At 40.5% G+C, this 15,142-nt stretch overlaps 1 protein-coding gene across 1 annotated transcript in view; it reads left to right on the top strand.

Annotated features, from left to right (window-relative positions):
• HTT (huntingtin) overlaps positions 1-15,142 on the top strand; it is a 797,032-nt gene that overhangs the window by 644,210 nt on the left and 137,680 nt on the right. Inside the window, exons 54-55 of the mRNA XM_029606726.1 lie at positions 128-228; positions 6,233-6,387. Of these exons, the coding sequence (XP_029462586.1) occupies positions 128-228; positions 6,233-6,387 (256 nt within the window). The remainder of the gene's footprint in view (positions 1-127; positions 229-6,232; positions 6,388-15,142) is intronic.

Below are 15,142 nucleotides of genomic sequence, written 5' to 3'. Positions count from 1 at the left end.
GCAGGCAGATTAGGCACCTTCCAGCTCTATTTTTTTATGATTCTTTTAGCCTGTGCAACAAAGTGATAGATCATGCACTTCAAATCAGAATGTTTTCTAACTTTAGACCTGCTATTTTTGTTTCTAGGATGGACAAGTCGTACTCAATTTGAAGAGACATGGGCCACACTTCTAGGTGTACTTGTGACTCAGCCCATTGTAATGGACCAAGAAGAAACCCAGCAAGAGGTAAGGTCTTGAAATAAGATAAAATATTAGTTTGTATTGTAAATAGCATTGAACTAGGTTTCATTTTAAATTTGAAAACATTCTTTGTGATTGATGGTTACTTTAAATCGTCATGTTTTTTAGAACTGGTATATTAGCATCTAATAATAAACTGTTTGAGGTTCCCATTTGTAGCTCAAGGTTTATGGATCATCCACCATAAAATGACACACTTATCATGGTAATCGTTAATCAGCCAACTCTCTAGTCTAGCACCATAAGAAAGAGGTCAGCTAAGGTATGCACCTCTGGGGGAAAAACTGCTAATAATATCCAGATCAGGATAACAGGACACGTGTAATAGTCTTGTAGTTAGAGCATTTTTGTGTTTCAAGAGAAGTCCTGGAACTTGAATTCAAGACTCTCAGGCTATACCTCTTGCAGTTTGTTCTTCAGTGGGATCTCTGCATTATTCAAGGAACATTTAATTATACAAAGTCTTATATATATGTGCACATTTCAGTTTCAATAGTTATATTTTCCCTTTTTTTCTTATTCAATACAGTTATTCATTTCCAGTTTTGTTTCAAGTCTTCCCATGTTCCTTGGTACATAGAAAATTTCATTTAATTAATCATGTGTTGCCTAGAAATCCTGAATATTTTCCTTTTGAATCTGTCTTTTATAGACAGTTGCTTTTTCATATTGTTAAACAATTTTTGATCCCACAAAACGTAGTGGTGGTTTATGTTATTGTTATATTACAGCTGTTACAAATGGTCAGCAAATATGCAGTAACCAGACATTTAGGGTTCTATATTTTATAGACATCTAAAAACAAGTTAAGACACCAAAATGTTCAGTTATCTCTTAGGGCTCAGTTCTCCTTGATGATTTGGGCCTCTACTTGACAAATAGCGTCTGAATATTGAGTTTTTATGAATATCTACTGTTGTAAAAGAGAATATTCTGCCACATTTTGATTTCTTTTGATATACCTTGTGTTTGGAAGGGCCCAAAAAAGGTGTTTATTGCACACAGGAGACAAAGCCAGCCTCCACACTCCATTATCAGAATTAGCTATGCCTCTGTCCGTGCCCCCAAAGAATTAGTCACCCACCTAGATATGCAATTTTATTCACATTTTCAATGCCTCTGTCACTAAATACTCTTGTTCAAGACAGGAACAAATCTGTGCAACCTCCCTTTTGCCCGTGTAGTTCCTATGCATAATGTGCTTTTTATTTCCTGTACTTCTATAGAAAATCAGGAGAATCATCTTTTGCTACCCTCATACCTTTTTCTTTCTATCAGATGTCAATAGAATGAAATCTGAAAACTGTATCTATGAAAAATGTGAGAAAAGTCCCGTTTCTAAGCATATTACAAGACTTGCTGATTTATAATTTTTTTTTGGCAGGACCTACTTCTAGGAAGGCATCCCAGCACATACACACTAATGTTGTATGCACGGTCTGCCCTTGCCACTAGCATTCATATATCATCCTTGCAATCACTCATATCCCTACACTACTGGGACAGCACTATATACATGTATTCACACTCCAGCTCTCAAATCCATCATTCACATTCACAATTCATTCAACGTATTCATTAACATATACAGGTCACCAACACCCTTAAAATACTACATCATCCATTCAAGAGCTACTAGAGCAAATCACAGATCTTATGCTAAGACTCCTCAGTCTAGTGATTATGGGCAACTTCAACCTACATATTGAAAGCCCATAAGCATATGCAGTCAGTTTCCTCACCACATTGGCATTACTGGGTCTCGCCCCAGCAGTTAAAGCCCCTACACATGAGAAGGGACACATACTGGATCTGATTTTCCACATGGGAGTATCCAGAACATTACAAGGACGGCATTATAACAACACAACTCTCATGGACCGAGCCCTCTTACTAAGTTTGCACTATGTAGTGCAGACAGGATCCTTAAAAGTAGTTTGAAACAAGAAATTCCAGACTCCCAAAAACTTGCTAAAGGCATTGGAGTTCCCTCCAAGGGTGAAAAGCCTACATTAGTAACAGATCAGGTAAAAGTTTGGAATGAAAAACTGTCAAACCCCTGGACAAAATTGCCCATAAAATAAAGGCCTATGACCTCCTCACAAATGCTTATCCTGGTACTCAGAAGAACTTAAAGATCTAAAACAACAAGGAGATGGACTGGAGCGGCAATAGCACAAATCACCCCATGAGGAAGACAGAAATAAATGTAAACTGCAAATGACCAATTACCACAAAAAATGTTCAGTGCATTATGTGACATAATCTTCAAATACAATCAAAAACTGTAATAATAAATGGCCCGCTATATTTATTTATTTTAAACTTCTTTATACCGACATTCACGTGAAAAATTACATATCATATCGGTTTACAGTGGAACACAAAATTGCAGAAAGCATTACATAGAATAGGGGTTACATAGAACTTGGACCCAAGGGGTAAAGCTCAGTATAGTATTAGCAGCTGTTAAAATGTGAGACACATGGGGAATGGGATGTCGATTAAGCAAAAAACCAAACACAAGAAACAAAAGAGAATAAATATATATAAATACAATATGTAAATAACAAATATATATATATATATATATATACAATAATAAGCCTATAATTCCCACTTTAACAGAATCATACCTCTCAGTTAAACTAGCATCAAATGATTTGCATCTTTCCTCAAGAACAAAATCAAGGATCTCAGATGACAATATGAGGATATCCCCCCACACAGAGACAAAGATAAGCTTGCCCACCCCACCCCACCTCTTAAATATACTGGAGATCTGGGGCTCATTCACCTCAATTGATAGTATCTTGAAAAAATTGAATTCCCTATGCTTAACAACCTGCAATATCCACCCCAGTTAGTGACGCTAGCAAGTAAGGGCCTCAAAACCTGGGCATGCAAATTTGAAACGCCTTCCTGTCTGAGGGACTGCTTCCTACAAATCTTAAAAACAAAGCAAAACATTGGTTCAGTAATTGCCAAAAACAAACATTAAAGCCAGCCTGGATCCAGACATATTAGAACACTACCACCCTATATTTAATATCCCATTTCTTGGAAAGTAGTAGAACAGACAGTATATAGTTAACTAAATAACTGGCTGACAGAGAGAAACTGACTGGACCCTTAACAATCTTGTCTCAGACAAGGACAGGGAACAGAGAGAGTTCTTGTCTCCCTGTTAAATTATATCCTCAGCTACTGTGATAGAAGCCAGGTAGCAGTTCTCGTGCTATTGAATTTCAAAAGCATTTGACACCATACATCAGGGGTGGGCAATTCTGGTCCTCGAGGGCCACAAACCAGTTGGGTTTTCAGGATATCCCAAATGAATATGCATGAAATAGATTGATTACAACTGAGCAGAGTGCATGCAAGTTTCTCAAGCATTTAAAACATTAGTGGTATTACTTACCCTATTTTAGGGTTCTCTGACGGATATGTATATATATATATATATATATATATATATATATATATATATACACACACACACACACACACAAACACATACATGACCCAATTTATATAATATCGGATCTAGGTTTTAAATTAAATAAAAATGGTGTGTGGGTACCAAAAATGGTGTATGTATATAGATATATATATATATATATATATATATATATATTATTGTGAATACATTGTATATTAAGCTGGAATGTTCTAATTGTAAATCACTGCTAGATGCTTGTAGAAATGATTAATAAGTATAAATAAAATAAAAAATATATATATCCTAACATTTTAATCACTTAAATTAAAACATTTTTACCACAGGTCGATTTATTTAAATCAACATGGTTATTTTTAAATCATGTTGGGGAAGAAAAATCAGGAAGCCTTATGTATCTATCTATATTTATGATTTCATTGAGTTTTTTGGGCCCAGATTTTTCCACTTGCTTCTTTGAAACTTGTCTCTATTAGGTTGTAGAGCCTTGAGCCTTTATTCACAACTACAGTGGGGGGTTTTCTTATTTTATGACCCCTCTTCCAACTCATATAGCCCATTCAGTGCAGTGACTGCACTTGTCATGGAGCCATGCCACTAGGGTTCTCTTCAGAAGCCACTAGCTGTCACCATTGCATGATGATTGGGACTTCCTCCCTCCAGGAGCTATGAATGCCTCCCCCAGGGCAGAAGCTTTGAATGGTATCCCCTGGGTGACCAACAGAGCGGAAAGCTTGACCTGGGAACCAAATTCAGATCCTCCGCATGGCACTGCCATTGAGCCATTCAGACAACCTAGGACTTACTTGCTGGAAAAGCCAAAATGAGATACTGTAAAGCTCTTGAATGCCTGCACTCAATTTAGACACCATTTGTTAGTGAAATTTGATGCCTTAATTTTACATACTTAGGGTCATATTCTAACTTTTTTTTTAATTCTGAGTCTATGGAAAAAATCTGTGAGTAATGTCCTTAATTTTAGTGAATACTGTGAAAATTTGGCAGATGTAGGTTGCTATATTTCTGCAATAAAATAGCATTTTAGATCAAACTTAGCATTCTTTAGTGGATAGACCTCTTGGTGTCCCTAATTGTAAGGAGTTCATTCTCCTTCCAGTTCACTGGAATAGAAATAGTTAAAGTGAAAGAAAAAGGCAAAAGATTAAAATGATTCAGATTTAAATATGCAAATTGAAATGTTAGAGAGATGTTCTAGCTTCTGACTAATAGAGCGATAGAAGTAGAAATAAGTATGTTTATATGGCAATTAAGTGATAATTGTGGAATATAATTTTGCTTCTTAAATTTAAAAAAAAAGAGGAAACTTCATTGGAATTAAATACATGAATATTTCTGCATTAATCTCAGAAAAAAGTGCAGATTGTAGGTCATAATGTATCATGCTCCTGGTATCATTTCATGGAAGGATTACTGTGGTTTAGTTTGGTGTCCCAAATAAATCAGCCTGTTTTATCATAATTGGTAAATTACAAGCAATGTTCTTTTCCCCAAGTCCCCTAGCAAAACTAGACTTGGTTCAGATATCAATGGGCTGCAGTTAGGGATGGCCAACTCTAACCATCTGTTGTGTATGAATGAAAATTCAAGAGCTCCAGGATAATTAGAATGTGGCATGACTGATAAAACTGTTCCATGAGAACCTAGATCTAGTTATTATGAGCCTAATAATGAAAAAGCAACTTGTGCTATTTTAGCACTACACATAGCTATTTTAGTGCAACACACGTTAAATTAATCGCACCCACAATATTTCCACTTTGCAAGCTGAGAAGTGCCCAGACAGGCATTTTCTTGTTTTTGGCTGGTTTTGGTGTTTGGGGGCCAGTTTTACATGCACAGTCAGACATACCAAGAGCACAGTATACATTAGTGAAGATTTGATATGATTTGGAATGAGGAAAGATACACAAAGATGAGATTTGTATAATGTACTCTCTCCTAGCTTGATTTACCTGGGTACTATCAAGCTAGGGTGAAAGAACATTGTTGAAATCCCTTTCAGGCATATCGCACAGCTTAATGCCAGGAAAAAAGGTGGTGTTTCCGGTGTTAAAAACATGCAATAACGGAATAAGATTATTTCCTAGAGTATATTTTGCTTGTTAAACTCTCTCTTGTATGTTTCCATAAGCTGTAATGCTTGTTAATAAGTTGAAAATGCAATAAATATAAAATAAATTTTTAAAAAGTGCAATAACGTGCGTTATGCTATCACATGCAGCATTAATGCCCTCATTTTCATAAACCCCACCCAAACGCTTCCCCTTTGACTAAAAACTTAAAATTTGCATTCACATCTCACGATGCGATAAATAACACTTGCATTATGGTGTTATCGCGGGCATTAGGGCTTTAACGCCCGCGATAACGGCTTAACGCATTTTGATGAATGACCCGGAAGGTTCTTTAGTATATTCAAAAGAGCACACTTCATAAACGTCTTTGAAGCATTTTTTATGATACATTCTGGTAACTTCTGCAGTGTTAATACTAATGTTATTTTTCCAGGAAGACTCAGAGAGGACCCAAATCAATGTTCTAGCAGTACAAGCCATAACCTCATTGGTGCTGAGTGCAATGACTATACCTGTTGCCGGCAATCCAGCAGTTAGTTGCTTGGAGCAGCAGCCTCGCAATAAAACACTGAAAGCACTAGATACAAGGTATTCTTTTACTATTACTACTCCTATTGATTGTTTATATAATATTGGAAGACATATAGTGCTGTACTGGCTCATATAAGAGACGGTGCCTGTTCCATGGAGCTTACAGTCTAGACAAGACACAGGAGAAATGCGGTGGTTATAAAAAATGGTTAAATCAAGAAGGCTGTGATTAGGGAGAATCATGGTTTAAGTTCTAAAAGCAGCCTCCAAAAGTTGGATTTTAGGTAAAATTTGAACATGGCAAAAGAGGGAACATAAATCCTGTGTAGGAAGTCTGTTTCAGGCAGTAGAGTGGAAGGAGCAGAGTCGGGAGCTGGAAATGGAGAAGAACACAGACAATAAAATCCTCTTGTCTGATGAGCTAAGGTCGTAAGGAGGGGTGTAGGGAGAAGTAATAGAGAGCTGCAGAATGAATGCACTTGTAAGTGAATAGAAGAAGATTGAACATTATGTGGAATCAGAGAACTAATGTATTGGCTTGAGAAGAGGGGTCATAATGACATTGAAGGAGAAGTCTTGCAGCTGAATCATAAATGACACAAGAATGTGCATTTACAATACTACAGTGATTATTCCCATGTGATGAGTGTCATGAGAAAGTGGCTCCACAAATTATTTTTAAAGCTTATTTAGCGCTATTCATCCTTTACCTCTGAGCAGCCTGGCAGTGAGTCAAATCTCAGAAAGCAACCATAAGATATCTTTTTCTTTGTTATCTTATTTAAGCATTAGATCCATTTGATTCGAAACAATATTAAAAATTGTGTGGTATAAAAAAGCTACATTTAGGGTCCTGAAGAGGCTCATGTGACTCCTCGCTGATGCGTTCATAAGAACATCTGGGGCAGCTCTCCTGGTATTAAAGTACCTTATGAGAAAGAAAAGTTTAGGCCATGGCTGGCTGTAAAGCTGAACGGTTCTGAATTTTAAATTCAGTAGGCAAATCTCTGTCAATCAAAAAAAAATGCTTTCAACTATCCTTGTAAACCTGTTGCTAGATAATGTAAGGTCTAATTACGCTCCAAACCAGCAGTCACATATTTATGTGCATCTTAGCTGTTGAGTACTCTACATCATATAACTACGCTTCTGCAATGTACATCATGTAAAGGCAGAAGAAAAGTCCAACTAATCAAAACCCTTTGAACTGTGTATTACATTGACTGGATTGTATTTGATTTACAAACCACTATAAGCTGGAATACTTGAACTATTTCCAGTTTTCCTTCCAGCTGCATAGAGTGAACATTCTAATGAAAATGTATTTGAAATATATATCATTTTCAATGTGCCCTAGAGCTGTTTGGTTTGGTTTAACTTTAATTCTAGTTATTTATAAACATTTGATATTCTGCCTTTTTCCAAGAATGGCCTCAAGGCAGTTTACAAACAAATTTAAATCAGTTACAGTAACATTAGTTGAAGGTCACTTAAAATCACAAGAGAATGAAATTTAGAGTTATAGTAGCATTGCAAGATTTTTCTTCTTTGCCCTGGTATAAAAAATACAAAAATTGGGATTTGGACAGAGATTGAAAAGCAAGTAGAATTGAGCTTAGTTGATTGGACTGTAGAAGAGGCTGGAATAAGGGTAAATATGCACTGGGTTCTGGAGGAAATTGTGGCCTGTTGCTCCTAGTCAAGGGCCATCAATGCAGTGGCTTGACTAGGGAGTATTATAACAGTAAGATAAATACCCCAAGTAGTTGTAAATGAAGACTCATATTACCAAAGTCCAATAGAGGCCAGTTCCAATTAAGCTAGGTGCCTCAGGAGCAGGCAGAGGAAACTCTTAATGTAATGATATTAGGACCACAAATATCTTGGCATGCTCTTGACTTGTAGGAACAATTTGTTAATGTATATAAATTGCTAAACATCTGAGAACATAAATAGAAAACCAATTTTTCTAACTGAGCGCTTAGGACTGTGGTTTTCATGTACATATATAATGGATATTTAATTCTTTTGCCATTTATTTTCCCTTTCTCCATCCTAGAGAGAGTTTTTGGACATTTTTGACCATCCCTAAGACTTTTTCCCACCCTGCGTGCTGGGATTGGTCTGGTTCCTCCTATATATAAACCTGGATTGAGCAAGCAGGGTTGCCTACCTGTACTAGGTGTTCTCCAAGGATAGCAGGATGTTAGTCCTCACACATGGGGTGACATCAGATAGAGCCCTGATGCGGAAAACATATCAAAGTTTCTAGAACTTTGACTAGGCACACTGAGCATGCCCTCGCATGCCCTCGCAGGGTCCCACACTGAGCATGTCCTCGCAGGGTCCCTCTTCAGTCTCACAACATAGAATTATGATTAAAATTAAAAAAAATAAGAGAAACTCAATTCCGCAGGGTAGCAGGTGGATTTCGTGAGGACTAACATCCTGCTGACCTCTGAGAACACCTGTTACAGGTAAGCAACTCTGCTTTCTCCGAGGACAAGCAGGATTGTAGGCCTCACATGTGGGTGAATCCTTAGCTACAGGCTTCTCTCTAACAAAAAAGGAGATCAGCAGACACCCAACCAGGTGCCAACGGGCACAACATTACTGGGGAAGACAGCCTGAACCCAAACAATGGGCCCCTGGTTGGGAGAGCTGAGTTCTACACCTCAAACAGGTTCTGAAGGACAGACTGGCCAAACCTACTGTCTCGTCGGCCATCCTTAACCAGACAGTAATATGATGTGAATGTGTGGAGAGAAATCCACATCGCAGTCTTGCAGATCTCCTCCACGGGAACGGCTCACAAGGGGGCCACTGACACTGCCAGGGCTCTGACAGAATGAGCTTTGACATGACCCCCCAAGATGCAATCTCACCTGGGCATAACAGAAGGAGATGCAATCTGCTAGCCAGTTGGATAATGTCTGTTTGGCAATGGCAACAAAAGAAACAAAAAGATGGGTGGAGCCAAAAAAACAAGGCATGTTTCCCCAATGTAATCCACTTTGAACTGCTGAATATAAATCAAAATAAATAAATAAACAAGACACCAAGAGGGCATATATTACAGTATTGCCCAAAGGGGGTAAAGATCCAGCATCACCTGCCTCATACCGGCCTATATCTCTGCTAAATTTTTAATTAAAACTCTATTCCAAAATTCTTGCTACACGGCTAAATGCAGTGTTGCCAGCCTTGATTTCACAGAACCAAATATGCTTTGTTCAGGGGTGCACGGCCTGTAAACATATGGTGAGGTTGTGGACTGCAATGGCGCAATGTAAATTCTCCCAGACGCCAGCCTTAGTGGTGGAGTTCGACACAGAAAAAGCCTTTGACAGGGTCTCATGGCTTTGATGGGGAATTCATACCTGACATCTCCTTGATGTATCAACAGCCTTGTTCGGCTATTTTGGCAAATGGGGGCATGTCCAGTGATTTTGAGCTGCAGAGATGTATGCGGCAGGGGTGCCCCCATCCCCACTTTTATATATTCTCTCCCTTGACCCATTGCTAAGGAAGATAGTGGAATCCCCAGACATTCAGGGGGTTCGCCAAGGGAGGAGAATCTTTTAAAATAGCCGCCTTTGCAGATGATGTCTTTGTGTTTTTGACCAATCCAGTCATCTCTTTACAGCAAGTTATGACCTTCCAACATCAATTTCGCAAATTTCCAGGGCTTAAAATTAATCGTGACAAATCAGAAGCTATGGATGTATTGGGGACTCTTAAGGGCCAATTGGCCGGGGGTTTTTCCCTTACGATGGGTCTTGACTGAAATTAAATATTTAGGGATTAATATCCCAGTCGACATACAGAATATTTACGAGTGTAACATCATCCCTTTATTACATAAAACAAAGCAAAGACTAGAAGATTGGGCAACCCTCCCTTTATCACTTAGTGGCCGGATCCAGTTATTTAAAATGATGGAGCTGCCGCGATGGCTGAACATTCTGCAGATGCCAGTCTGGATCAAATGCAAACATTTGGTTGAACTAGATAAAGCTATACATAGGTTTTTTGTGGCGTAATAAGCGGGCAAGACTAGCATTGGCAACATTACAGTTGCCCTGGGAGAAGGGAGGGATGGGTTGGCCTAATTTTCATACCTACAACATTGCATGCCTTTTGCGACACTTATACGATTGACTGTTTAGAATACAGCGGTTTTCCCCCATGGGCTTTTTACAAGGTTGGTGTAATCCTTTTGATTTATTTTTTTTTATTTATTTTTAGTTTTTTTATACCGATTTTCCTGCATAAAATGCATATCAAACCGGTTTACAATGAAACAGAATAAGCAGGAAGTAAAATTCCTTAGTCTAATACATTTAAACGTCAATAATGAAATAATTTTAAACAAAGCAAAAAGCTAAATAACATTAATAAAAGTTAAATTATTAACATAAACATAAATATAATTATATTAGAAGGAGCACAAAGGTTAGCACAAAGGGGAAAAACGCCTGGTGGAATCGCGCCGTTAATCGGGTCGCCGCTGGCTGGTCGTCATGATGTCGGGGGGGGGGGGGGCGGGTCTTCACATCGCTGATTTTCTCTTTTAACATCTCAGTTCATTTTTACTATTTTTTTGTGTCTTTTTCTCACAAGATGTAGTTTTCTTTAAGTGCCTGATGGTACTTATATGATGTAGGGAATCTGCTACATGTCCCGAACCGCCAACTCCCTCACTACATTCAAATTAACCCAATAGTAGGGGCCTGCAGACAAGCCTGGAAATTTACAAGTTACAGCTAACATGGGAGGTCTCCCCATGTATGTCCATAGTGGGGCATCCAAGGTTTCCGTCAGGGATGGAAAATGCAATATTTTTAGTGTGGGTTTGTAAAGGGCTGATGTCTTTAAGGCAATATTTACAAGGAGATGGAGGGGCAGTTAGAAGTTTCGGAGACCTACAATCAGAGTTTCAAATCCCTCATAGGGAATTCTATGCATATCTTCAGGTAGGGCATTTTATTGAAAAGGATTTAGCCATTCGGCAATCCCCCCCAACACCTGATAGACTGCTAAAGTTTTTCACAGTACCAGCAGGGAAAACAGTGTCATGTGCTATTCTTACCAGAGCCATGAATGAACTACCAATTTCTGACGCGTTCTCCCTATTAGCAGCCTGTTGGAACCAGGAAATAGATGCACCCATATCTCCACAATTATAAAGAGACTGCTTCACAAACATAAAGGGAATCTCAGACAATATATTACTCAGTGAGTCCCATTTCAAATTATTTAGCTGAATGTACGTCCCCACCACATGGGCATTTAGAGCCAAATTGGTAACAGATGTGTGTATGAAATGTAATAAGGTGCCTGGAACATTATACCATTTATTTTGGGAATGTCCAGGACTGAAGAAGTACTGGGAAAGGATTTTAAAATATGTAAGTTATCTGTTGTGTGTGGAGATACCAGCATTACCGCAGTTGTGCTTATTTGAAAATGGGGTAGGGATGCGACATCTTCTTACAGACCCACAGTGGATGTACCTGCTCAAGGTATTTCTTCTGGCTAAGAAATCGATTCTAGAACATTGGACAGTAAACAAAGTCCCTCCCAGCATGTATTGGAGAATACGACTGCATAGAATGACTACTTCAAGCTCACGACGGCCCGCCGCTCGTCCCCAAAGAACTATGCTAATTACATGGACACGTGGCGCGCGTATGTGATGTTCCTTAACACCAAAGCCAGAAACAATCTGCTAGCGCAGCGTTAACTGTTTGGGCTGACAGCAGCATAATAATAATTGTGATATTCTGATCCGTAAGTTTCAAGCACCCTGCAGACTGGATCTTGCCTATGTTTCCAACTGATCAAGATTGAGAAGTAGATAAGGGGGGGGGGGGGGGGACATTTGGATAGACGACTGTAACTATGTTGTGTATCTGTTGTGTTTATCATTATGTTGATGTTGCAGATATGTATCCTGGAAAATGGAAAAATAAAGGATATAAAAAAAAGATGGGTGGACTGCCTATGGTCTTCTGTCCACTCCAGATAGAAGTCTAAGGCTCGTTTCCTATCCAAACTGTGCAGTGCTTGTTCACCTTGATGTGAATGGGGCCTGAGAAATAATATTGACAGGACAATTGACTGGTTAAGATGGAAATCAATCACCATCTTAGGCAGGAACTTAGGGTGTGTACGTAAGACCATCCTGTCATTATAAAATGTAGAATAAGATGGATAAGTCACTAAGGACTGGAGCTCACTGATCTGTGGCTGAAGTGACCGCCACCAAAAATATGACCACCTAGGTCAGGTACTTCAGGTCATAGGTGCGCAGCGGCTCAAAAAAAGCTTTCATTAGCTGAGCTAACACCTCGTTGAGATCCCAAGACACAGTGGGAGGTTTTAAGGGAAGCTTCAATTGAAGCAGGCCCCACATAAAATGCATAACTATAGGCTGTACAGAGATGGGTGTACCATCTACACCATAGTGATATGCAACAGTTGCCCTCAGATGAACTCTAACGGAGGTAGTTTTCAAGCCAGCCTTCGATAACTGTACAAAGTAATAAGCAGTTTTTGTGTGGAGCAGGAGAATGGATCTAGGGCCGCCTTCTCACACCACATGGAAAACCACCTCCACTTCATTTCGTAGGACTTTCTTGTGGAAGTCTTTCTAGAAGCCACCAGGACCTGAGATACATCTTTTGAAAGATCAGGTGGCTGCAGAATCCATCTCTCAATATCCAGTCTGAGAACAACAGGGCCTGGAGGTTGGGATGCCGCATCCTGCCTTGGTCTTGAGTGGTGAGATCTGAGGAAGTCCCCAGGCTGATCAGTTTCTGGATGGAAGCTCACGCAGGAGTGGAAACCAGACCTGTCTCAGCCAGTGAAGGGCTATGAGGATCATTATCCCTCTGTCCTTGTGAAATTTCAAGAGAGTCTTTATCACTAAGGGAATCAGGAAAGGCACACAGAAGACCCTTGCCCCTATAACGGGCAAGAAGTCTGAGGCTGGTTTGCTTTCTGGAAGGACACAAACAGATCTACGTCCAGGCTCCCCCAGAGGCAGAATATCCGATTTGCTACCCCCTGGCGCAACTCAGCCTGTCCACTACCATGCTCTCCATCCTAGCTAGGTACATGGCTCTGAGCACCATCCCGTGGAACAGGGCCCATGTCCAGATATGGACTGCTAGTTGATATATCACATAGCTACCTGGTTATCAGTCTGGATCAGGACAACTTTATTGGACAGCCAGTCTCTGAAAACCCATAGTGTATACCTGATCGCCTGAAGCTCCAGGAAGTTGATTTGACAGGAAAGTTCTTGAGCAGACCAAAGACCTTGGGTACCTAGCCCACCTACATGAACTCCCCACCCCAGGGTAGATGCATCCGTGGTTAGGAAGATTTGAGTGGGGAGACTCAGAAATGAGATCCCCTATTTCAGATTGGAAAGTACTCACCCAGAGAGACGGGTAACTCAGATGCAAATCTGGAGGCTCTGAGTGGCCTGGTACCACTGTGACCTCAGAATCAATTGGGCTCTGCGCATGTGTAAACGTACCAAGGGAGTAACATGGACGGTTGCGGCCATATGGCCCAAGAACCTCAGCATGTGCCAGGCCGCCACCTGCTGATTCTGTTGAATTTCTGCTGCAATGGTCACCATGGCGACGGCCCTCTGGCAGGGCAGAAAGTCCTTGTCCTGAGCCGTGTCTAGCAGGGCTCCTATCAAGTCCAATTGTGGTGACAGGCTGAGATGGGACTTTGGGTAGTTGAGAACAAAATCTAATGATTCCACTCGAATGGTCAAATGCAAAGCTCTGATGGCTCCTACCTGAAACGTGCTATTGACCAGCCAATTGTCCAAATATGGGAAGACATGTATTCCTAGTCTGCAGAGGTGCACCGCCACCATGGCCAAGCATTATGTGAAGTTCTGTGGGGCGGACACGAGCCCGAATGGCAACACTCAGTACTGGAAGTACTGTGTTCCCACCACAAATCAGAGATGCTTCCTGTGACCTAGGAAGATCGCGATATAAGTGTGTCTCTTTTAGGTCGAGGAAGCATAGCCAGTACTCTTTTTGCAAAAGGTGGATCAAGGTGCCCAAGGAAACTATTTTTAACTTTTCTCTTTTTAGAAACATGTTCAAGGCATGTTAGATCTAGGAAGTGCCTGGAATAGAATCCCTGCCATCTTTTCTCTGGTGGTACAGGCTTGACTGCTCTGGCCATTAAGAGGGAAGAGGGCTCCGTTTGTAGTGCCTCCTGATGCACTACTGGCCCCCAATCTGGGCACAGAGGGCAATTTGACGGGACACTTAATAGATATAATTGGTACCTTGGTGGACGATGGATAGAACCCATGAGTCAGAGGTTACACTGGGCCACTGGTTCACAAAGAATTGCAGCCTTCCCAAATCGGAGGGTCCGTCATCCCGGAATAGGGCAACTGGCTTATGCTCCCTACAGCCCAGTCAAAACCCCATCCCTGCAGTAGACTGAGTTGCTGGCTGGTGTTTGGGGACTCTCTGCTGCCTGGGACGGCCGTGGGAGCCCTGATGGTGTTGACGGGAGCAGGTAGGTGGGGGATAATACTTCCTTGAGTTCAGTCTCGACGGCCTCTTGGAAGAGGAGTTCAGATCCTGAGTACTGGCTGAGAGTTGTTGGAGGGTCTCATGGTGGTCACGAAGTTGGGCCACAGCATCCTTTATCCTATCGCCAAAGAGATTCTCTCCAGTAAACGACACGTCAGCAAGTCGTTCATGTACCTAATTCGAGACATGCAGCCATGTCATTCTGCAGGCGCCAATTCCCTCTGCAG

The sequence above is a fragment of the Rhinatrema bivittatum genome, chromosome 1 (genome assembly GCF_901001135.1).
Source record: "Rhinatrema bivittatum chromosome 1, aRhiBiv1.1, whole genome shotgun sequence".
In the NCBI taxonomy this organism is placed as follows: Eukaryota; Metazoa; Chordata; class Amphibia; order Gymnophiona; family Rhinatrematidae; genus Rhinatrema; species Rhinatrema bivittatum.
This window is presented reverse-complemented; position numbering and strand designations above follow the sequence as displayed.